This window comes from Accipiter gentilis, chromosome 5 (assembly GCF_929443795.1).
Source record: "Accipiter gentilis chromosome 5, bAccGen1.1, whole genome shotgun sequence".
Lineage (NCBI taxonomy): Eukaryota > Metazoa > Chordata > Aves > Accipitriformes > Accipitridae > Astur > Astur gentilis.
This window is the reverse complement of record NC_064884.1, coordinates 9,823,918-9,847,511: the sequence shown is the minus strand read 5'-3', so window position 1 is coordinate 9,847,511 and position 23,594 is coordinate 9,823,918. Positions and strand designations below refer to the sequence as shown.

The following is a 23,594-nucleotide window of genomic DNA, read 5'->3' as shown; positions in this document are numbered from 1 at the left end:
GGGATGCCTTCTTCTCTTGTGTCTGCATGGCAGTGCTCAGCCGTGAAAGAGGCTCCCTGGTGCCACCTTCATACACATAAGCAAATGATTACCTTCATTATCATGAAATAGGGCCAGCTTGCCAAATTACGGTAACTTTTCAAAGTAAATGCCATTTTAAACAGGAGTTTCTTTGCTCTGGAAAAGGTGGCCACTTCCTGCAGGGATCTTTGCAGAAGGGGATGAAAACCAGAGCAGATTGCTGCTGTCCCTCAGTAATCCCTTCCTCAGGAATAGGGGGAAAAGTTGTTCCTGAAGGTGAAAAACCATCCCAGGGCAACACAGTTTTTCCCAGAAGAGTGGCAGAGGCTGGCACACGAGCTGCATTTTCCTTGGCCATAGCTACTGGCCCACAACCATCAAATAACCCTTTGCCACTCCACAGTTATCACCTGCATTTGCTTGTGAAGGGCTCCACTCTGCAAAAACCCCACTAGCTTTGTAGGACACGGGATCCGGCCCCATGTCCTCACCCTCAGCCTGCCACACCGCTTTCCTGCTGAAACGCCTGTTTAGGTTTCGAGCATCCCCACCACAGCACCCGCCTTTTATCTAGACCCCCCCCGTTCCAGCGTTGCACCTCGAAGGGGCGGCATCGTCTGCAGCACAGAGGGAAAGGCAGGACAAATAAACAGAGGCGCGCAGCACGATGCCCGGCCCCAGCCTTTCGGGATAAAAGGCACCGTTTCTTCTCCGCCGGGCGGGCGGTTGAAGTCGGAGAGACTCGCGGGAGAGGGAAGTGCTCTCTTCATGGGGCTGCCTTTCATGTGGGCCGCTGATAATGTCTTATTTTAAAAACCCCTTGCTGTTCAAAAGCATCCAGGTCCTGGTGACTGTGGGATTTGTGTAGCCTGATGCAGAAATGGCTTTGTGGACCTGATGCCCGAAGCCGATGCTCTTCGGCACTGGGGGTAACCGCATCTCTGGGGCTCTGTGGTCCGCCTGCTCCAGAATAAACCAGAATAACACTGGCCATGGTCCCATCCACGGCTTGGTGCTGGCTGGCTACTCAGCCTCCTCCTTCTGCCATCGGCAGTGGCTTTTTGCAGCACCTCTGCTATCCTGGTGGGGAACGTACACTGCATTAGTGCTTCACGAGCCTTCCCAGCTGTTTTAGCAACTGAAAGCAAGGTGGAAACACATCCTTCCCCTCCACGCTGAGGCTCTCTCTTTGTTACAGCCACTTAGAAAAACTAACAGCACTAAAAGAAGGTCTTACAAAAATAATTCCAAGTGATTACCACTAAAGAATGTGAAATATTTTCATTTGCTTTTCTTATAAAGTTGACTTTGTTGCATTTGTTCACAGGGAGTATTTTCCCTTCTCTGTGTAAAGGCCCCTGCAAAAATCCTGGGAGGATTTGTGGAGTGGGATATTTCTCAGTCAGACTTAGGAGAACCTACTGTAGCCCAAAAGGAATTCTAATATACCTGTTGATAAAAATATGTAGAATAAGGTTTCTAAATCTGTATATGAAGTATGCATATGTGTGTATAATATTGTAATATATATTAAAAAAATAATAACTGAAGAGGATATATATTTCCTGCAAAGACAAGTATTGCATTAATGAATAAACTGTGACACCAAGTCCTGTTGTTGACTGTGCTGTGTTCCCTTGAAATGCAGGCTCGGCCCCCTCCTGGGTGACAGCAAACCAGGCTTGTAACTTTTAAATCTGCAGTTTGAGAAGAAGAATACGAGGATGAGACGAGGACCTGGTGCAAATGGATCCCCTCCGAAGGCAAGACCCTGCTTGCTCCCCTCCCTGTTGCAGAGAAGTTTCCCAGTAGCCGGCTTCGGCGCTTGTGGCTGTTTGCAAAGCTTTTCTCCATCCGTGCTGTTACGCTCTGGGTTTTGGAGCTGGTTTTTCTCCCCCCCTCTCCCCTTGTATTCAATGTTGCTTGCTTTTCTACTTCCTTCCAGGCATTTTTAAATAACTCTCAGGGTCTCCAGCAGCTTGGGTAAAGCGTTAAGCGTCCAGCTTCATGACTCCTGGTGCTCGTCTCAACACCCGGGGCTCTGCTGATCCTGCCAGGAGGGCAAGCCTGGCGGAGCGGGAGCAGGGAAGGTGGAACACCTCCCCATACCTGGCTGCATTCGAAAAGTACATCAGAAAGAGTTGCTTTCAGTTGCTGAATGAGCAAGCTAGTGACATGCCTTGGCTCCATAGTTATGAAACCCTTAACAAAAATCAGTATTCTTCTTTACCTGACTCCAAGGCATGAAAGCAAACACACCTACTGTTGCCATAAATACAATCACAATGGTAGCTAGAAACTAAATAAAGCAACGTCCTGTTCCTGGCACTTTGGATTTTGTTTCCGTTACAGCCCTGCTAATTCCTGATTGTTAGCAAGGGACTCCAACACTGGCCACTGAGCTTCATCCTTCAGAAATATTTAGCTGGAAAATCAGCTCTGATAGTATTAAGATTTTCTTACTTTAAAAGCAGATGATAAAAATCTTCATACCCAATAAGGTGTTGCTGTAAATCATTAAAACTGAAGTGCACTCATGCAAACACACTGCAGCCTCTCCAGTGCCCGCATTTGGCATTAGCAAGAGTCAACCCAGTTCCACATTGCCCAAATTCCCCAAAATTTCACATGCAAAAAATGTCTACCCCGTCCCACGAGCCTGCTCACTGTGCTGGGGCTGCCAGGCCCTGCTCCTCGCCTGGGGGAGCGGGCGGTTTACTGCACACCGCCGACCTGACGCGATGTCCTTGAGGATGTCCCCAGAGGAAGCCTAGTTCCTCCTATTCTTCTCCAGCTGCTGCTGGCACAGGTGTCCCTCCCCTAGCCCCATTGTCCCAGCCTTGGGGTTTGCACAAACAGCCGTGGCTGATGTCAAGCAGACAGTACATGTTTCCTTCTTTGGCCTTGGAGAAACATTTTTTAACCAGTTCCTTCAGCAAGCTGATTTTTTTTTTTTTTTAATATAAATTATTTTTTTTTTAAGTGAGGTATGCCACTCAGCAGGATTTCTGGTCTCCAGAAGATAATTTGGTTCTGATTATTATCTGAAACAGGGGCTTACAGATATGTTCAGCTGTGGGGGTTGAGAAACGAAACCCGTTTTAACTTAGGAACCGGGACTTTGATTCATTTTCAAATGGGAACATCAGCCCAACTGAGAAGGAAATTTAAAAAGCATGGCGTATTTAATAAAAAACAATAGAAGCACGATGTGGTTTTAAGTTACCAAAAACTACTCCTTTGCCAAAACTGTGGGTAAAAATATCAGTATAAGCTTTGCAGATGAAGATCTCACTAAAAAGTGGTGTATGTGTGGGGGTGTGCTCCTGTCTGTGAAATTGTAACCAGCCCGTAAACAGCTCTGGCAGGAACATACAAACTTTTATTGGAGAAAAAAAAAAAGGCCACTGGAAAAAGTTGTTAGCTATATTCTTGCAAATCAAAGGAAAGGATCTGACACCACGGTCTTGAAAAAGAAGTTCCCTTCTCTGGGACAGGACCCCTGACTCCTACCTCATTAGACCTCATACACATCCTAATGAAGGGTATCACCAGCAATTCATTAATTTATCTGCTGGAATGACCTCTTAGATATGCACCTAGAAATTATTTTTAAGTATTTTTGGTTTTGTCCATAACCCCAGCTTGGAAATGTCCAGAGGAGCTATAGTTAGAAATGGCCATTTTTTGTCCATGGACCTTGGTTGGACAAAAAATGCTCATTTGGGTTGCTGAAATAAATAGTCAGTTGAGCGCTCAGCTTGTCTGACCATTTCAGCTGGGAAGAGAAGACACTAGCAGTGTTTGTATAAAAGCAAAGACATGTACTGGTTTAGCAGAAAGGAAATGCTTTTGTGTTGAGCTCTTTTTATTTTGTACAAGTCAAAAGAAAATTCCCCCCATTTCTTCCAGTAGGAAATTCTAAGTAAAACAAATTTGAGATGGCATCAAAGTATTTTTCTCCTCCCAACACAGTTTTTTCAGTGTGGCAGCTGACCCAAAAGGCTCTGGTTTCAGAGTATTAGATGCGACACCCTACATCTTAGTCTTAGCCCAGAGAGGAGTGACAACCTTGCATCACCCAAATGATGCTTCTTTATTTTTTTTAGTGAAGCCAGTGCGATCCGGTAGCTTGCCAAATTGTAGGGTACAGGAGAGGTTGGTGAAGGGTCTCCAGCTCCTACCCCCTTCTCCTTTGCATCAAAGGTCTTTGCAGCCTTCGGATGTGCCAAGACCCAAACCCCAGCCCCAGTCCCTGCTGCTGGCCAGAGGACATCCCAGCGACCAGGGCTCTTCCAGGAACGCTGTACATAAACAGGTCTGGGGAAGGGCAACAGAAAACTGTAATCTTCAGTACTGGGATTTTTGGAAACTTATATTTAGGGTGTGCGAACAAGGGGGCTTCTTGTTTCGGCTCCCCGGTTGGATTGCTGTCACTCACTACCACGTTACTGAGCTAACTCAGCACACAAAACCCAGATAAATCAACAAATAGGAAGATTACTGGAATGAACAGTGAATTCATGGTCATGACAGATGCCTGCTAAGCAGGAAAAGATAAGACAGACTTGCAGGTCAAGGGGTTAAAGTCTGAATTAGCTGCTGCAAGAGGGTAGCTCCAGGAGAAGATCCTGGGGATGCAGAAGGGTGAGCGGACTGTCAGCAAGGGCACTGGGATTAGCTTTTTTTAAACTCATTAGCTTTTTGCTCATTTGCTATCCCCTCCCCTCACACTACCATGTATTCTGATGACTGTGCAAATAAACTGCCCCACTGTACTTGACATGTGTACAACATGTGTCATCGAACCGCTCTACCCGCTTGTCTTCATCCAAGGGTCTCCAAAGAGCAAGCAGAAAGCGCAAGGGGGACCATGTCCGGAGAGCCTCTCCCGCAGTCCTCCCATCTTCGGGGCAGTCCATTAATCTTCACCCTCTATAACACTGTCACCATCCTGACCTCTCTGCAGACTCTGCTCTGCGGGCAGGAATCCGCTTGAAAAGGACAGCTTTACAGTAAAATGAAAAAAGATGGGTCCAAACCAGGACGTGCCCAGAGGCGCTCAGATGTGCAAAATGCTGGTTTGCGTACGCGCACAGCCAGGTTACGTGCGTGGCTGCGGCACCCAACAGCGAGCACACCCGCTGCAGCGCTGGGGCAGAAAAGAAGGCACTGTGTTGCTTGGCATCGCCTGGTCTGAAAAAGGATAACCAAAGCAAATCCTGCAGCAGTAAATATTTAATTTCAATATTGAAAAATATTGAAATTTCAATCATGCTGCTAAAATGCTCTTGGATTCTAAAACACTCTTGCAGAGAAGTTGCTTCAAGCCCTTTTAGGGGCTTTTGCAATGTTAGTGTTTGTTTAAACATTACAGTGTGCTATATTAATGCCTTTGCCCTTTCTCTAATGGCTTTCTGCAGAGCCACCAACATCAGCCAAAGCCAAGTGATTCTCTGCACTACACTGAATAGGGGTCAAGTGATTAGCAAGTTATTAACGCGGAGCATCACAGCATCAACCCTCACCCGCATGATGCTGGGGCAGCGTCTGGCCAGCGCTTCCCCCGACACGGAGGGTTTGCTCTGGACAGCATCAGGGACTGGCCGAGCTTGGCTCTCTCCTGGCAGCCTGGACCTTCCCACGACCTAGCTCCTATTTCAGGGCTTGTCCATCTATTTAAAGCGCACGAAGAAGGGGAAAAATGCACTGGAAATGTAGCATGCACATGAGACACCATGCCAAATAGTCAGCTTCTTTTAGAGGCCAATAGCAAGGGATCCCACGGCTTTTTATTTTTGTTGGTGGGTTTTTTTCCCCTTTTTAGCAATACATGCTTGAAAACTATCAGGCCCTATTAGGGATTAGAAAAATCTTCGGCTGGGTGAGTGAGCAGATCAAGCCCTTGAAAACAAACAAACAAAAAAGCAGGAACCCGGCTAGTTTCTCCTGCAGAAAAGCATCACCAGCTGAAGTGCAGCGAGCCCTTTCACAGCCAAAGCTTTAGGATGGGAGCAAAGAGCCCGCTGCACCAGGGGGGAAGGGGAAGACAACGAGGCGACCGCCCGGGCCGCCACCAACAATCGGTGAGCCAGACCACGCTACAGGAAGCCGTAGCCTCCGGTGATAAATAGGAGACCCGGGAACACAGGATGCACGTAGGGCGAGCTCGGCGGGACGAGGGGATGTGAGCCGGAGGCTGACGAGTCCCTCCATCCTCCCCTCCGTCCGTCCAGCCGGCGGGATGGCCATCGCCCGGCTGCTGCTGCTGCTGCTCTTGCTGGCTCGGGGGTCCGGTGGGGAGGACGCCGAGGTGGTCTGCGCCGGCACCGCCTGCTACACCCTGCACCGGGCCGAGCTGGGCTGGAGCGCCGCCCAGGAACGCTGCCGGCACAACGGCGGCAACCTGGCTCCGGTACGCAGCCCCGACGAGGCCCAGCGGTTGCGGGAGCTGATGGCGGCGGCCGGCTGGCCGGGCCCGGCCTGGATCGGGCTGTCTCTGTCACGGGGCCAGTGCATCCAGCCGCAGGAACCTCTGAGGGGCTTCACCTGGGCGGCCGGCGGGGAGCCCGGTAACTACTCGGCCTGGCTGTCCGAGCCCGCCGTCACCTGCGTCATCTCCCGCTGCGTCAGCTTGCGGCCGGCAGGGACCTCCGGCACTGCCGGCTGGGCTGACCGTCCCTGCCGGGCCCTGCTGACCGCCTTCCTCTGCAAGTTCAGCTTTCGGGGGATGTGCGGACCCCTGCCGCTGGCCGGGCCCGGCCGGGTCAGCTACACCACCCCCTTTGGGGTGCGCAGCTCCCGGCTGGCGGCTGCCCCCTTCGGCACGCTGGCGGAGGCCGACTGCGAGGGGGGCGGGGGCCAGGCCTTCGCCGTCTGCAAGGGGCCGCTGGAGGGGGGCGGCTTCGCCTGGCACCCGCCCGGACCCCTCTGCCCTACCGCCTGCGCCCACCGCAACGGGGGCTGCCAGCATCGCTGCCTGGAGGCACCGGGGGAGACCCCGCGCTGCGCCTGCCATCCCGGCTACGTCCTAGCGCCTGACATGGCCTCCTGCCTGCCCGAGGACGCCTGCCACCCCAACCCCTGCCAGGGGACCTGCCGGACCCTGCCCAGCGGCTTCGAGTGCGGCTGCGAGGCCGGCTACGCCCTGGCGCCCGACGGCCGCCGCTGCCTGGACGTGGATGAGTGCCAGGACAGGCCCTGCCAGCACGAGTGCCACAACACGGCCGGCAGCTTCTTCTGCCTCTGCCGGCCCGGCTACCAGCTGACGGGGCCGGGCGGCCGCCACTGCCTCGACGAGGATGAGTGTGCCTCGCCCGGCGTCTGCCCCCAGCTCTGCCTCAACGTCCCCGGCTCCTTCCATTGCGCCTGCCGGCCCGGCTACCAGCGCCAGCCCGGCAGTGGCAATGCCTGCCTGGACGTGGACGAGTGCCTGCGGGACCCCTGCCCCGGGCCCTGCCGCAACCTGCCCGGCAGCTTCGAGTGCCTCTGCCCGCCCGGCTTCCTCCCAGAGGAGGATGGACACGGCTGCCGCGCCGCACCCACCGCTGGAGAGCAGCCCGCGGGGGCCCCCAACAGCACCCTGCGGACCACGGGCATCCCGCGGACCACTGGCGCCCTGCGGACCCTGGGCATCCTCCAGACCACGGGTGCCCCATGGACCACGGGCATCCCCCAGACCCTGGGCATCCCCGTCAGGGTGACGCCGCCAGCCCCCACAGCAGTAGGGTCAGCACCCGGCCCCGAGCACAGCACCGACGGCCCCAGGCTGCTCCTCTACTACATCCTGGGCAGCCTTGTAGCCATTCTGCTGCTGCTGGCCTTTGCCCTGGCCCTGCTGGCCTGCAGGAGGAGGGCGGCCAAGCGGGAGAAGCAGCCGGCCAAAAGCGCGGCGGACAACTACTGCTGGGTGCCTGAGCAGCCGGAGAGCCGTGGGGCAGGCGGCGAGCGCAGGTAACGGCACCTGGGGCAGCAAGGGGGGAGGTAGAGCCTTGAGCAGCAGAGAATGTTTTTGCAAATGAAAAAGAAAAGGGAGGGGGGGGGTGTGATGCTGTCTGTTCAACATGGTTTTGCGTGTCCAAGAGCCTGTCCTGGAGTTCCTTGCAAAGCGGGAGCTCATCCCCCTCACCCCTGCAAAAGCAGGTCTCGGTGCTGGGTGGGACGGCAGCCCAAATCCGTCCTGCGGTTTATAAACCAGCCACCGCTCCTCGGAGGAAAGGGTTAACAGGGACAGTGCTGCAAGGTTGGGAAGGGATGGGGTTGAAGTCACCTGCTGGGGCTGCTCCTCAGCTCTGCAGAACCTCACTGTGCTTAAAAATAGCAAATTATAAGTATTGATTCGTCTTCCTACAGGAAAACAATTAATTTCCATTCTCATTTGGCCTCCCCTGTCTGTATTTGAATGCCAACCTGCAAAAGCAGCAGCTTCCCTGCCCTGTCCCCGCAGCCCCCCCAATTCTCTGCCATCCCCAAAGCAATGCTAGTGTCCCCCCCCCCTCGCCTGCCTGGCAGCAGCCAGCCTGCATTCAACCCTTGGTTTTGCCTTGTTCTCATTGAAATGGGTTTGAAATACTTGTGTGTTTCACCAGGGCAAGAACTGGTCTCTGCAGCCACAAGCAGGGCTTTTTTTTCAATGTTGGTTTGGTTTGGTTTTGGGGTTTTTTTTTAGAAAAAAGTCGCATCAGAGGTAACTGAATAAACCTTTTTAAAACTACAGCAGCAGAGAGCTTTTCCAGGGGAGCAGACACGGTAAGGTTAGTGGAGCTATATCATCCCTGCAGCTCCCCAGACCTGTGCAGGAGCCTGCGCGATTGCCCTGGGTTTGGAGCAGTGAGACAGTGATGCTTCCCCCAAGGCATCGAGCCCCGGAAGGGTGAGACCTTGACCCAGGAGGTGCACAGCATGGGGAAATCTGTGCGATCCAGCCTTGTAGGCAAGGGGCCAAGGCAGAGAATATACGGTAAAAAGGTATGAAAAACTATGTTTAGAAAAGCCACCTACCCGTTTCTAGTGTATTCTGTTTAAAACCACTTGCAAAATACAGAAAACAATGCTTTCCTTCAAATGCAGCTGCATGAGAGACCAGACTTTTCCTGTTGGATCACACTTTTGGGGCAGGACCCCTTCCCAACTGCTGGGGGTCCAGGCTGAGTGCATTTTCCATTCCTCCCCTTGTAAAGAATACACTGGATGTTATATATTTGCTAATTATTATGTATAAAACTTTTAACCCCGCTTCAAAGCAAATGCTTTCTCAGGGCAAATTGTTACCCAGTCTTCCCCAGGTACCTAAATTCAGAGAGCTGCTTCTACTTGGCCACTCCTGACAATGAAGCCTCTCTGAGCTGTTTCAGCAGGAATCCTCCCCCAAAAACTGAGGGGCGCGGGGGCCATTCCTGCTTCCCATCAAGCAGTGCCAGCTTCATTATTTATCCATGTTCTCCAAGGTAAAAAGGTGCTAGAAAAGAACAGGCATGTGATTTGAACGGCACATAAGTTTCCTGAAGTTTCTGCTGGTTTTATTGTATACTTGAGGCTTAATTGCTACAGAAATGGGAACCGAACACAAAGGAGTTTGCTGTAGGCAGCGACCTGCATCCTGTTCTTCCATGTGTGGAGGAAAACCCTTTCCTGCTGTTTTTTTGTCTTCATTTCTCCATTGTAAAATTAAAAAAAAAAAACAAACCAACAAAACCAAACAAAACAACACAGGCCGATGTAGCTGATAGAAGTGTTTTTACTGTTCTGTCCCTGCTTCCTTTTCTCCGCACAGTGGCTGGGAGAAGCAGTGAATGCAGCAGCGGCATTCTTGGAAGTCCCGCAGAAAATTCATACCCTGTCTGTGTTATGACAAGGCAGCAAAGCACTCTGAATATATGAATAAATTAAGCAAACGAATAATCCTACTGAAATCAGTGGGACAACCTACATACATAAAATTATGCCTGTGCTGTCGGGCTATGCCGACTCGGGGTCTGTATGGGGAAAAGCCAGTCACAGCGACGTGCCTTGCATTGCAGGGACTACTTGGTTTGCTTTATCAAAAGCAGAGGCATTTTCCACACATTGATGTCTCAGGAGTGGTTCTGCCTTATTCTTCAGTTAAGGTATCAATTAATCATTGTATATAAAGCTTATTCCACTATGAAAAAGGGAAAAGGAAGCATAAGCGTGGGCTCAGAGCTGGTACAAATCTGAAAGGTGTTATTTATTCCAGAAATTCCTCAGTAAAACCTATAATCCTGATCTCTGTTAAGACCTTTGTGTATTCCAGTATGTGTACTATATTACCAATGGAGTGTGGTAGTGGGTCCAGCCTGGGGAAGACAGTAATTTGTGTCTAGGTTTAGTTTGGGTTCTCTCTGGTGGAATATTTCCTGATGTAGCATCCTTCACACTGGTGCAATTACACCTGGATAATCTCATGTCTCCCTTTCTTCCTGCCATGAACCCAGCGGGAACATTTTGATCTGCATCCTTGTTAGGGAGTTATTTAGGGCCCGGTGAATCCCATGGGCTAGAGCAAACAGGGATGGGACCAGATAGTTCGGTACCCCGTCTTACAGTCAGAGGAGACGGGATGTTCATCCTGGCCCAAGGGGGTTTTACCGTGGTGCCCAGGGCAGCTACCTCTGCTCCCCATTCCCGCCGTATCAATGAGGTGCCATTATAAGCAAGACCTATAACTGTCCTGCTGTCACCATGGCAGGACGGGCTAGCTGACATGTCTGAAATGCTTTGTACATATCAACCGGTTTGTAATGAAGTAAGTGTTATATTTTTACGGTCCAGAATTAAGACACGCCTCATCCTTTGTGGAAATGGCACGTCAGGACTGGATTTTACTTTGTCATATGCACGGCAATGGCACAGCACCACAGCCTTGCAGTTACCTTCGACTAAAAGAATAAGGTTATCCCACACGTTGAATAACACTGTATGTTGCTTTTCTGACGAAACACCAATAAAATCTAAACAGAATGCGTCTTCAGTGGTTTTTAATAAACATATACGATATCAAACCCTATTGATTTGGTACATGTAATCCTTGTGTTACCTACAGTGGTGGATGGTGCTAACAAATGCTCTATCGGTGCTCATTCTGCGTGTAGTGAAGTCAGTGGGGTCTCAGCCTTTCGTAGGCACTGCTGCCTGAGCGAGGGCCATTCACTCCATATCTACCAAGGCCATGGGGTAGGGGCACTGGGATGATCTCGGTTGGATCCTAAGCCCATGAGCAAGGTCCTAAGCCCACGAGCAAGGTCCTAAGCCTGCAAGCAATCCTGCTGATTTCAGCATCGCTCTGTGAGGGCAGAGATCTGCTTTTCTGGCTCTGGGCAGCAACCAGGCACAGAAGTCACTCGATGAATTCAAACTGTGGGACTGCTGGTGGCTAGAGCTGCCTCCACGACATGCACCACCAAAGAAAGGCCATCCTTAACAGGTCACAAAGATGGGGGGAAAAAAACCTCAAGGACACAAAACCCCACTCGTATCACCCATGTCTGCAATGGCATTCACGTGGTGTTTTATCAGTCATTAACATTTGCCTTAAATAGTGTTTCAAAACAAGAAAACAAACAAAAAAAAGGACACTACACATCATGATGGATGTCTGGTGCCTCCACGCATCAAACTACAAAGAGCATTCCCAGAGTTGTTCTGCCTGCCCTGGAAAGCACCCATGGGGATAAGGCACCGGCCATGCAACATTTGCCGGCAGCATCCGTGCAGGGAGCGGGGGGGTCCCCGCCGAGCGCAAGGAGCTGCCAAGGGTGGGATGACGGTTCTATTTTAGCAGGAACATTGCTCCTAGCCAGAGCGTGGTGAGAGTCAGCCAGCCTGCTGTTAGCCCTAATCCTATTTATTTTGCCCTGCTGAGGTTGGGGCACGTTGGACGCAGTTCCCCCTGCAAGAGCCTCACAGCTAACCCGATAAACCAAAGCGAAGGAGCGCAACGTAGTAATTCAGCCATCCCCGGGAATATAATTTTTCCCCATTTCTGGGAAAGGTGCAGCAGGTAAACGGCGTCCACCAGAAGAATTCAGAGAAAAGGTACTGACTAATGGTAAAATATAATCTACAAAATACCACACTCCTTCCTTCAAATCCCACAAAGACTCAGCCACTGGAAAAACAAATGCTTTAAATGTCTGCTCATTTCCTCTTTTTATTATTTTTATCTTTTAAATATTTCTTGGCATTTGGTTCTCCTGAGCCCTTTCAAGGCCGCCAAGCGAAGTTCACGCCTCGCCGAGCAGATCAGAGCAGTGGCGGTGACAACATGGAAAAGCCAGCCTGCGGCAGAGGGAAGATCCTTTGGCTTTCCTAAGGGAAAACCCAGGTCCCTCAAGCTGCTGGGTAAGTGCATGTCTCGGAGGTGTTGCAAGGCTCAACAGGAAGCTCACGGAGAAGGCTAAGAGTCTAATGCCGCTAAATAAGCAAAATTTACAATATTTTCCCTGCTGGGGTCCTGACAAGGTGCCTCCCCTGTGAATTGAGCTACATGTGAGCCATCATGTACAGAAAATGCCAATTAATTCAGCTGCGCTGGCTTGGGGCAGGGGCAGAGGGGTGGGACAGGGTGTAAAGGCAGGGCGCCAGGTGAAGGTGATGGTAGGAGGAGAAGTCACACACTTGCCATGCCAGATATCGCAAACACCCAGCCTCGGGAGGCTTAAGCCCTGTGGGAAACGGCACCGGCTGGTTTCCCTGGTTGTAGTCCAAGAATTCACATAAAACTATAAGCCAGAGGAAAAAAAGTACCAGGCATGCTTGCAGGACCTAGCTCAGCCCTACCACTACCCTCAAGTGTATTTTCTGTACCCGGACTGAAACTTGTGGCTGTAACAGACCATGGAGATAGGAGGGCACCTTTGGAGAAAACTTATTTTCCCAGTTTTAACAAGAAAGAAGACTCACTCACCACCTGGCGTGACCTCCCCAGTCCTGCCTTCTCCAAAGCCATTGCAAGCAAAGCTCCCTCCAGGCAAAACCACCCTAAGTAGTGCTCTTAATTAATATGCAGCCAATTAAGCATCCTCCCTGCGGCTGTGCAGCAACCCCCCACTTGCAGGTCCCTACCTTGCCTGGATGCTTGGCCGGGCATCAAGTCTTATTTTTTTGATGCATTTATTTGTCTGGCGCTGTCATTACTTGCTGTCGTACGCAGCTGGTGGACACCACGAAACCCCAAGCAGATCGCCCAAATCAGGGAGAAGGGAGCCCTGTGCAGTTTTAATGATCCCAAGTGGGATCACACGCAGATTGTGTGTAGATGGGAAAGCACCTATATGCTACTTAATGGTCTGCTTTTAATTTTTTTTAAATCTTGACATAACAATTTAAGATTATATTGTTATTTATATTATATTTATTATATTAACTGTATCAACTATGCTATATTATAATATATTATATTACATTATATTACCTTATATTAAATTGTGTATAATTGTCAGCATTCTGACATTAGGAACCTCATTTCCAAAATCCAACAAACAAGCAAAGAAAATCCGTGACACCCCCCACCCCCACCCCCCCCGCCCCATAACCACAGGTCAAAAGAAATATTCAAAATACCCTCTATCAGCATTCCTCTGGCTGAAGGATGACAATGACATTTCAGATGAGTCAGACTCAAGTAAAGTGAAAGGTCTCCCTCCTGTTATCGCAGCGGCCAGCCGGTAATGTCTTGCAATAACTTTGCATTGCAGAGGAGCATGATTAATCAGCTTTTATAAAGGAAAAGCAGTATGTCAGCAGGAAGGGCATTTCTGTATCTGTGAGTCAGCCCGTCAGGGCCACATCAGCCAACGCCTGTCATGCCTTGAGGCAACCGAGGGAAAAGATCATTGGAATAAAAAAGAGTTATTAAAACATGATTAATCTCGTTTCTCCTGCCCTGATTATCTTTCCCTTCCACTGGCAAGATCAACCCTGCAAACTGTTGTCGGCAGGGCAAGGACATCAGCGCGATAATCTGAGAAATCATTGTTTGGGGAGTACTACATTTTTTCCTGGAAATTGTCAAAATATTTCTCATTATGCGGCCTTGAAAAGGAAATTTTAATCTGTTTTTATAATTACTTAAAAAAAAAACAAGAACAGAAATCTATTGGCTTTTTTTTTCTTTTCCACCCATTACATTCTGTCTTCTTTCTTTTTCCGTTGTTTGTCCTGACCTTTCCCCTCTTATTTTGCTGTTTTGCTTCTGCAAACAGAAAAAAAGACCACCAGAAGTTAAAAAAATGAAATGAAAACTGGGGAAACAACAGGTTTTACTAAAGCAAGGAAAGGCTGGCTTGACCAAGCCCTCCAGGAAACTTCTGGCGATTATCCTATTTATATATCTTGCGGTGCTGAAGAGCAACTGAGCTCTTCTCGGGTGAATTATTTTATCCAGGAAGTGACTGGCACCATTGCAAGCTCACCCTTGCATGATACACTAATTTCTCCCTCCTTCCCAGAGGTCAGAGGAACGGCAGATCAGACTTACAGGACATGTGTCATGAGGAGGAGATGATGGCTTTGGGTTGAGATTAGGGAACCCCGGCCTGAGCCCAGCCCTTGCCGTGGGCTTCATTAACGGAGAAAACGAACCTGCCCTGCGCTGTACCCCAGCCGGCCTTTCTGCTCGGGGAACATCCCGGCCAATGAAATTAAAACCCAGACATGGATTTCCCGTGTAGGTGATCGAGCTGAAATTTTCAAGGGGGAGAAATGATAGTTTTGAATGCTCTGTAGGCCAAGATCTGAGCTGCCCATTGCTCCTCCTGCAGTCTGAGCAGAAAATGGCATTTCCTTGATATTCCCCTTACCAGACAGGCAATGGAAGGTGTGGAAGAGGCTGAAGACAAGGCAGGGGGAAAGGGGTCTGATAAAGAGCATGAGCTCCTCTGCTCCCATTTCCATCAGGCTAGCTTTGCAGCTACGAAACAGCACAGCTTTTTTAGTGATTATTTTTTTAAAAATTGTTATTAAGGATTATCATTCCTCTTTTCTCCATCTTTCCTTTTCTCCGCAGCCCACAGCCTCGCGTGAGCTACACAAACCACACAGGGCTGGAAGAGGACAAGACAAACCATAAGAGTTTAATAAAGTAACCTCCTTGCAATGAGTGAAGCAAGGAAGTATGGATTTGCTTCTCCGCAGGGGATCCCAAGGGCTAATTGCAGTGACTGAATCTTACGGTAAAACCACTGCTCTCAAAATTGAAAAAAAAAAAGGGTCAAATACCCTTTCCTTTGAGCGGTGAAGCTTTGGATGTTTGCTTTTCATTCTTATTTTTGCTCTTGGCTATGTTCTGACAGCAGAGGCGGCTCCTGCAAAGATAAAACCACGGAAAGGGTACAGCTGTTCAGAAAACAGCAGCAGAGTCCCCCCCGGCCGGGAAGGGGCACCAGGGATGGGACCCCTCTCCCGGGGCTCAGCCCCAGCTCTCGGGCAGCGTAGGAGCCAGGAATCTGTCCCGAAGCAGGGCGCAGCGCGCTGCCGGCCTCTCCACACCGATTTTCTCCAATTTCAAGAGCAAGGCCATGCCAGCCCTGTTTATACGCACAACTGGGGGCTGATTTGCAAAGCCCGGGGGAAATCCCACGTTTTTTCTGGGGTCCCGTCTTACCCCAAACCCGCTGGGACTGCTTTGCTGGGCTGCAAGTTGCGAGGCACACAGAGATGGGCGTTCGTCGCTGTTAACACCGCGTCCTTCAAGCACAGGGAAGGGCTCTCCCAAGTCCCTCACTGCTCCAGCAAAGATCAGTAAATCCCTGGGGACGTCTCAGAATTTCTTTCCTCTTTGAAAAACCCAGGTTTTTTTCTTTGAAGTCTGACTTTGTCCTGGAAGGGCTGGCAGCCTGACCCCTGCCTTCGCTCTAGCACATCTTTAACGCACAACTAATCACGGGGAGGTGCCGTCACTACAGGTCTGCGGTCCGGAGTGGCATCGTGCGTGTCCACTGCGGCCTCCCAGCCACATGCCACCTACTGCCAGCAGTAGACATCACCCCTGCGCTGTGCCACCATCTCTTGGGGACCCCGCCTCACCCCTGGAGAAGGGCAAGGGTTGGGAAGAGGCCAAGGGGCGGGCAGGCACGGCCAGGCCACCCGCCCTATAGCCTCTGATCCTGACACCCCCCCCCCGATCCTGGCTGCCTCGAGGGTGCAAATGTATCTGGTGGTCCTGCGTGGTCCGCTGCAGAGCGGTGGCCTCCCTCGGAGGAGGCAGAAAGGATTGATGTGAAATTGGGACGCGGAAGCTCGGAGGGGCAGCGTTCCCTCCCGAGGAGCCCTTCAGCGAGCGGCTGGCCCTCCATCCCTTGGCGCAAGGAGAAAACTTCTTTTTCCCGGCCCCGCTCAACCCCTAAGCCCGCGTCCCCAGGCTGCCGCGGGTGCCCCCCCCCCACCCCCCACCCCGGTACCGCTCCACCTCCCCGGGCCCGGGCGGGCCCGGTTCCCGGCTCGGCGGGGAGGAGCCGGCAGAGGCCGGGGCGGAGGTGGGGGGGGGGGGGGGACGACGACGACGACGGGGGGACACGGGACACGACGGCCGGGCGGCGGAGGCGGGGGAACACCGGCTGGCCGGCTGCCCCCCCCGAGAGAAGCCCCCGCCCCGCCGCCGGGATTTACCCGCCGCCGGGGCCGGCCCTGCCGCAATCACTCCGTACGGCGGCGGCGGCCCGTCCCCGGAGACGCTTCCTTCCTGCGGCGGGCGGCGGGGAGGGCCGGAGAGCCTATAAATCCGGCGGGCGGGCGGGCAGACGGCATGCCAGAGATTTGCGGCGCCGGCCGGCCCCTCCGCCGCCCGCCATGCGGCGGCTCCCGCTGCCGCTGCCGCTGCTGCTGGCCGGGCTGGGGCTGGGGCTCGGGGGGGAGCCGGAGCGGGAGCCGGAGCCGGCCGCCCCCTCGGGAGCGCAGTGCCTGGAGCACGACTGCTTCGGCGTCTTCTGGGCGCCGCGGTCCTTCGCGGAGGCCAGCGCGGCGTGCGAGCGGGGCGGCGGGCACCTGATGACCGTCCGCTCCACGGTGGCGGAGGACGCCATCGCCCTGCTGCTCCAGAACCGCGGCGGGAGGCTGTGGCTGGGGCTGCGCCTGCCCGTCTCCTGCACCGACCCGGCCCAGCGCCTCCGCGGCTTCCAGTGGGTGACGGGCGATCGCCGCACCGACTACTCCAACTGGGCGCCGTCGGGGCGGCGGTGCGGGGAGCTCTGCGTGACCGTGTCGCGGGAGCTGCGCTGGGAGGAGCGGCGCTGCGAAGCGCCGGCCGACGGCTTCCTCTGCGAGTACAACTACGCGGGCAGCTGCCCTCGCCTGCCGGCCGCCGAGGGGCTGCCCGTCACCTACGCCACCCCCTTCGGAGCCCGCGGCGGGGACTTTCTGGCTCTGCCGCCCCGCAGCTCCGCCGTCGTGCCGGCCGTGGGGCTGGAGCTGCGCTGCGACGAGGACGGGGAAGGCGGGGGGCTGCGCTGGGGCCGCGCCGCGCCGGGAGCTTGGCCCTGCCGCCTGGCTAACGGGGGCTGCGAGGGGGCTTGCGGCGAGGAGGGCGGCCGGCCGGCCTGCTCCTGCCCCGACGGCAAGGTGCTGGCCCCCGACGGCCGCGGCTGCGGCTCGCCCTGCGCCGGCGCGCCCTGCCAGCATCACTGCGTCGTCACCGGTACCAGCTTCGTCTGCATGTGCGAGTCGGGCTACCGGCTGGCCGCCGACGGCAGCAGCTGCGAGGACGACGACGACTGCGCCGTGGTGCCCAGGCTGTGCGAGCAGGTCTGCGTCAACACCGAGGGCGGCTTCGAGTGCCACTGCCACCAAGGCTACGAGATGCTGCAAGGGCGCTGCCGGCCCGTCTCCCGCTGCTACGAGGCGCCCTGCGAGCAGCGATGCGAGGACGTGCCCGGCGGGTACCGCTGCAGCTGCTACCCCGGCTACGCCGTCAACCCGCAGGCGCCCACCCGCTGCCAGCTCTACTGCAACCGCAGCCAGTGCCCGGCCGAGTGCGACCCGCACAGCCTGTCCTGCGAGTGCCCGGACGGCTTCTTGCTGGACGTCGGTGCCGACGGCAGGCAGCTCTGCGTGGACATCGACGAGTGCGACATGAACTACTGCCAACACAACTGCACCAACCACCCCGGCGGCTACGAGTGCCACTGCCACGCCGGCTACCGGCTCCTCGACGAGAACCACTGCGTGAAAATCCTGGAGGAGGACGGGGAGGGAGCCTACTCGGGGGATTTTGGGCCCTCTACCCAGGTGCCCATCCCCAGCCAGACCCCACCGAAGGCAGAGCACCTCCACCCCGGCGTGCTGGTGGGCATCGCCGTGGGTGCCCTCTCCGCGGCCCTCACCCTGCTGGCCCTGGGGTACCACCTGGCGAAGAAGCGCTGCAGGACCCCCGCCACCATGGATTACAAGTGCGGCGGCCCCCACGAAAAGGAGATGGGACTTCAGCCGGTCGCCTCGGGGTGTGCTGCCTCCGGCCAGAAACTGTAGGGAGACCGGGCAGGACGGAGAGACGGAGGTGGACGGAGCTGGGTAACATTTACTCCCCCCTCCCCTGCCTTGTCCCCGCGATTTTTTAATGATGAAGAAAATTCGGGAAAAGCTGTGATCACCCCCCCCTCCAAAAATACTCACTGCTTTCCAACCGGCTCTTGCAATACTCACGCCAGAGAGCGAGGAAAGTGGAAGACACGGAGGGCTGCTCCCTTTCGGCTCCCTTCGCAGGCAGCGGCGGGCGTTCGGCTTTCCTCTTCCCGAGCCAGCTGTCGGGGTGGGGTGGGGGGGGTGGGGGTGGGGGCTGCAAGGAAAAACCGTGTGTGTGTTACAGGAGGGATCTCTCCGTCTGGCACTGACTGTTTAAATCCTCATCAACCACAGGACAGGAGCACACCTGCCGCAGCTGGCCGAGTCGTCGCAGACTGTGGAAGGTCACCTGGCCCCAAAAAGTCCCCCTCCTGTCGTCTGGGAAGTGTGTCGCTGGGCTGGAGACGATGGTTTTCCCAGGGTGCTGACGAGCTGGGATGCTCCTGCCTTCGTCTGGGTTCAGTTTAGGGTTTTTTTAAACTGATGGGTGATGGAAGAAGGAGCAAAGATCTCACGGTCAGCACTTTGCCTCACTCCTCTGCCCCCCTCTGCCTCAGCGGCAGAAGTCTCAGTTATTGTTCCCCCCTCCCACCCCATCTTTTGCCTCTCATCTCTGGCAGCTGAGCACTTTTCACCTAAAATCAGTAGCGACAGTGGGAACCCCGCTGAAGCATCACCATGTGTGGGCTAAAATGCCCAATTTCTATTCTAATTGTACCATTTCAGGGCTTTTTCGGGGGTGCAGAGGTTAAATGGGGATACCGAGAAGGCCAGGGTAATTTTGTCCATGGTAGGAAAGGTCGTTCGCAGCGCCGAGGAGCCTTGTGTTCCTCACACAATTTCTTCCGCTATTTTCTGCCATTGTTGGGTTAAAATCTTTGGGTCTTTTTTGTTTTTTTCTCAAACCCGCCTAACCGACCCCTCCTGTCCATAGGGTTTTTTCCTGTTTTTCCTTTAATCTTCTCCAGGGCTGAGTCTAATTCATGTTGAAGCTTGTGGCAAAACTTTCCCGGGGCGGCGGGGGGGGCACGATCCAGCCCACAGCTTACTTTCCAGCCACGGACTGGGGGAAATCTGGAAAAGTATTTTATGTGTTTTTCCAGCTCCATCCCTCGGCGGGGAGACAAGGGGCAGCTCTGCAAAAACAGCACGCTGCCGGGCAGGGCTGGCGGGGCCAGGGGGTCCTGCTCCGGCAGCCGTGGTGGGATGAAGCCGGCGGCTGTTGGTGCGGGCACGGGGCGAGCGGCGGAGCGGGTGCTGACAGCTTTATGCCCATGAAATATCAGCCTGCAGCAGCGCTTGGCTTTCCCGTGGGAAGTTTTGCAAGCTTGGGGTCAGAACTTGGGAGGGCTGGATGCTGCAGAGGGGCTGCAGAACTCGGGGGCTTGTGTCCCCCCACATCCCCCCCCCTTACGTGCTAAGTGAGCTTGCTGTCACGTGGCATTTCTCCCCTCCCCACCCCGATTCGATAGAGCTACGTTGCAGCCTCCAAGGAAAATAAAAAGATATGCGTTGTATGAACCGTAGCTTTCCTAATGTAAATGGTTCAACCCACTGTTTTATACATCCGGCACATTTGTAAATACTTATTTATTTATTGGAAATATACCCTACGCAATGCACAATCACATGGTGATTTTGTGTGTAGACCAATAAAGCTTTTACAGTCTGGTTTATAGAAAGCTGCTAATGAAATATTCTTTCTCCCCTTCCCTAAAAGGACAGGTTTTCCTCACTGAGCACCGGCCCGTCTCGCAGCCAGAGCTCCAGAAGTCACAAACCCCACTGGAGCAAAAAAAACCCCAAGGAGCTGTGGGCTCTTAGCGGAGCATCAGGCTGAAAACATTGCCCTGCCGGTTATTTCACCAGTGTGATTAAAATAGAAGGAATGAGCCATAAATAATGGAGAACAAGAATAACATTAAAAGGACAAAGTTAGAACCAAATAAGCTGGAAATGGCTAATTTAATGCTACCTCAGTGCGGCCAAGGCGGTGTAGCCCCAGTACTGTTCCTCAGCTGAAGTTGCTGCGGGTATGTGTTTCAAGTACCATTTAGAGGTGATGTTTTCCTGTGGCAAGGAGAGTGGGATTCGGTTCTCCTGGGTTTTCTTGTGGAAAATACGATTTTGGTCCTGTGTGTGCTAAAATCCCTCTGCCTGGGAATTTCGGGCGGTGGGGTGGGGAGTTTATTGGCGGGACCTATGTTTTTTTTTCCTTTTCCCATTAGCTGAAGGGAGGTCTGGGACTCCCTGGCACCTGCCGAGGTTCGGTTTGCGTAGTCTCGAGGTCTAATCTCAGTCGTTCAGAACCCCCTTTGGTTTTTACGTAAGAGGAACCCAAAGGGGGTCACGTTGATTCTATGCCCTCAGCGCCTCGTAGAGCTGATGCAAGAAGTCCAGTCTGGTCCTAACCCCTCACTCCGCTATAGGCGTAGTGGGGCTGATGGGTTTTAGGACTTTTCTCCGTCTTTCAGAGCACATCTTGGGAGGGAATGGGAGAGGTTGTGTTTTATTATTCCAGAGGGGCACCTGCCCTGCGGCTAGTCGCTGTTCACTAATGCATTTTGAAATCCTCACCGTCCCTGATCCCAGCGGAGGCTCCTCGCCGCCGAAGGTAACGGCAATAATTACTCAGTCGATGTAATTAACTGTATCACAGGCCAGTCTTATGGCTTTTTATTTTGTTGAACTGCACAGCACGAGCGAGGACCGGCAGCCCGGGGCATGGTGGTTTGTCCCCTCTCCGGCCGGGGTCCCCTTTGCCCGTGCCTGGTAGAGACGCCCGTCCGGGGGCACCCTAGAAGGCAGTGGTCTTTGTGAGGAGGGGTCCGGACTTGCAGCAGGGCTCAGGGTGCACGGGCTCCTGCTGGCAGGGCAGGGGTGGACACATGCAGCCCTTGCCCTTGTCGTCCCCCCGGGGAGCGGTGCAGTAGTCGAGGGGCTCTTCCTCCTCCTCCTCCTCCTCGGCAGCCCCCTCCCCGGCGTGGCAGCAGCACAGGCTGGCGTCGAGGCAGCGGCGCAGCACGCCGTGGAAGGAGTGCCGGAAATTTTCGGAGAGGAAGCCGTAGAGGATGGGGTTGGCGCAGCTGTTGGAGTAGCTGAGGATGAGGGAGGCGTTGTTGACGGTGGCATCCAGGCGGCCGGGCAGCAGGAGGTTGACCAGCTGCACCACGTAGAAGGGCATCCAGCAGACCACGAACATGGCGACCACCATCAGCACCAGGCGCGTCAGCTTGCCCTCGGAGCGCCGGCGCTGCTGCCAGCCCACCCGCTGTGCCACCGCCCGCATCTTGCCCACGATCAGCAGGTAGCACAGCCCCATGGCCAACACCGGCAGCAAGAAGCCCAGCAAGGTGGTGTAGACCACAAAAGCGGCTGACCAGGCCGGGCTCGGCCACAGGAGGTTGCAGGCCACCGCTTGGCCGTCGCGGGTGGTTGCCGTGCCGGCGAAGATGGGGATGGGCGAAGCCACCAGCAAGGAGAGGAGCCACACCCCCCCGTTGACCATCTTGGCCACCCGAGGACGGCGGTAGGTGGCTGCCCGCAGCGGGTGCACCACCGCGATGTAGCGGTCCAGGCTGAGGACGGTCAAGCAGAAGACGCTGGTGAACATGTTGAGCCCGTCGACGCCCAGCACGGTGCGGCACAGGGCCCGGCCGAAGGGCCAGTGGTGCAGGGCGGCCGACGTGGCCACGAAGGGGATGCTGAGCATGAAGAGTTCGTCGGCGATGGCCAGGTTGAGCAGGTAGATGTTGGTGGCCGTCTTCATCTTGGCGTAGCGCAGGATGACGAAGATCACCAGGGAGTTGCCCAGCAGCCCCAGCAGGCACACCAGGGCGTAGATGCACTGGATCACCACCATGCCCGCGATCTCGCCCGCCTTGCCGCCCCACTCCGCCTGCCCCTGCTGCCGGCCGGCCTCCCCCGCAGCCGCGCTGGTGTTGGGGGGCACCTCGGAGGCGGCCCAGCTGGATACTGTCCAGAGGGGCACGCTGGCCACCTGGGCCCCTGCCGGGAGCTGCTCAGCGTCGGCGCTCATGCTGGGAGGTGGTCCATGGACGGGACGCCAGCCTGCGGGCAGGGCGCGGGCAGAGAGAGAAGGGGATGAGAGCTGCGGCGCGCAGCAGACGCAAAGCACGCTGCCCTGCCTTTCCCCTTGGATCACGGCCACGTGTCGGGCACCTCCGGCCGTGGGCCCCCTGCTCCCTGCACCCACCCCCCTCCCTGCCCGGGCACCTTCGCGTCACTCGTCAGGGCAGCAGCATCGCTCTCCAGGCGGGAGCATCCCGGCCTTTCGGGGTGTCGGGGGCCGTAGGCGCGGGGCGCGCATTAACCATGCGCGGGGGCACGGCGGCAAACCCACGGGGTGGCCTGGGAATCAATGTCGCCATGCGCCTTAACGAACCTCCACGAATCTCAGTGCTTTCGTTAACCCCTGCCGGGAAAGCAAACGGAAGGAGAAACCGAGCTGGGGCTATTTTACCTCTCAACCCTCCAGGGACTGAAAGAGCATCCCACCTCCCTCCCGGGGGGCGGCGGCAGGCGCGGGGAGCCGCTCCGGTGGGATCCGCAGGCTGTTGGCAACGCAAAGTCCTGCTTGACCCGAATCAGATGACCAGAAGGATCCGGACCTTTTAAAGCGAAAGACAGACCACGCTCGCCGGGCGGGAATCCGGGCTGTTCTCCCTCTCCCCCATCACCTATGCCACCAAAATCAGCTTCCCCGTTAAAAATAAATCCAAGTTTCTGGTTGACGCTCTCCGCTTTCCGATCGAAAATCAAGCAGGCAGACGTACCCTTCCCCCTCCTCCTCCCTCAGCTGCGCGGCGTTCCGCTGGCTGGCACCGCGGCGAGGGGACGCACCGTCCTCCGGAGCCCTCCGCCCGGCCCGGCCCGTTCCCGGTGCGGCGGGCACTGCGGCGGGCGGGCGGGCGGGCTGCTGCAGTCCGGGCGTCGCGGAGGGGCGGGAGGGACGGGCCCCCCACCCCCTGCGCACCCCG

At 54.7% G+C, this 23,594-nt stretch overlaps 4 protein-coding genes across 5 annotated transcripts in view; 2 read left to right on the top strand and 2 right to left on the bottom strand.

The window, feature by feature from the left end:
• The window catches only part of LOC126038789 (GDNF-inducible zinc finger protein 1-like), a 67,624-nt gene extending 52,939 nt beyond the window's left edge, over positions 1–14,685 (bottom strand). The window contains exon 1 of the mRNA XM_049801037.1: positions 13,603–14,685. Coding sequence (XP_049656994.1) covers positions 13,603–13,643 — 41 coding nt within the window. The 5' untranslated portion in view covers positions 13,644–14,685. The remainder of the gene's footprint in view (positions 1–13,602) is intronic.
• CD93 (CD93 molecule) lies at positions 5,670–11,501 on the top strand. 2 transcript variants are annotated; one of them, XM_049801052.1, is made up of 2 exons: positions 5,670–7,974; positions 8,802–11,501. In XM_049801052.1, the coding sequence occupies exons 1-2, from the start codon at positions 6,266–6,268 to the stop codon at positions 8,860–8,862; spliced, it is 1,770 nt and encodes a 589-aa protein (XP_049657009.1). In that variant the 5' UTR covers positions 5,670–6,265; the 3' UTR covers positions 8,863–11,501. The 2 variants fall into 2 exon arrangements, with proteins under 2 accessions (XP_049657009.1, XP_049657008.1); XM_049801051.1 differs by having other exon boundaries at positions 8,738–11,501.
• Positions 14,686–16,544: 1,859 nt separating the features above from the next.
• THBD (thrombomodulin) lies at positions 16,545–23,290 on the top strand. Its single transcript, XM_049801142.1, has 3 exons — positions 16,545–20,627; positions 21,187–21,208; positions 23,093–23,290. The coding sequence occupies exon 1, from the start codon at positions 16,828–16,830 to the stop codon at positions 18,499–18,501; it is 1,674 nt and encodes a 557-aa protein (XP_049657099.1). The 5' UTR covers positions 16,545–16,827; the 3' UTR covers positions 18,502–20,627; positions 21,187–21,208; positions 23,093–23,290.
• SSTR4 (somatostatin receptor 4) lies at positions 20,627–23,170 on the bottom strand. The gene is made up of 2 exons (XM_049801144.1): positions 23,078–23,170; positions 20,627–22,665 (listed from the first exon to the last, which is right to left on the bottom strand). Exon 2 carries the CDS (start codon positions 22,631–22,633, stop codon positions 21,392–21,394), a length of 1,242 nt encoding a protein of 413 aa, XP_049657101.1. The 5' UTR covers positions 22,634–22,665; positions 23,078–23,170; the 3' UTR covers positions 20,627–21,391.
• Positions 23,291–23,594: the final 304 nt, after the last annotated feature.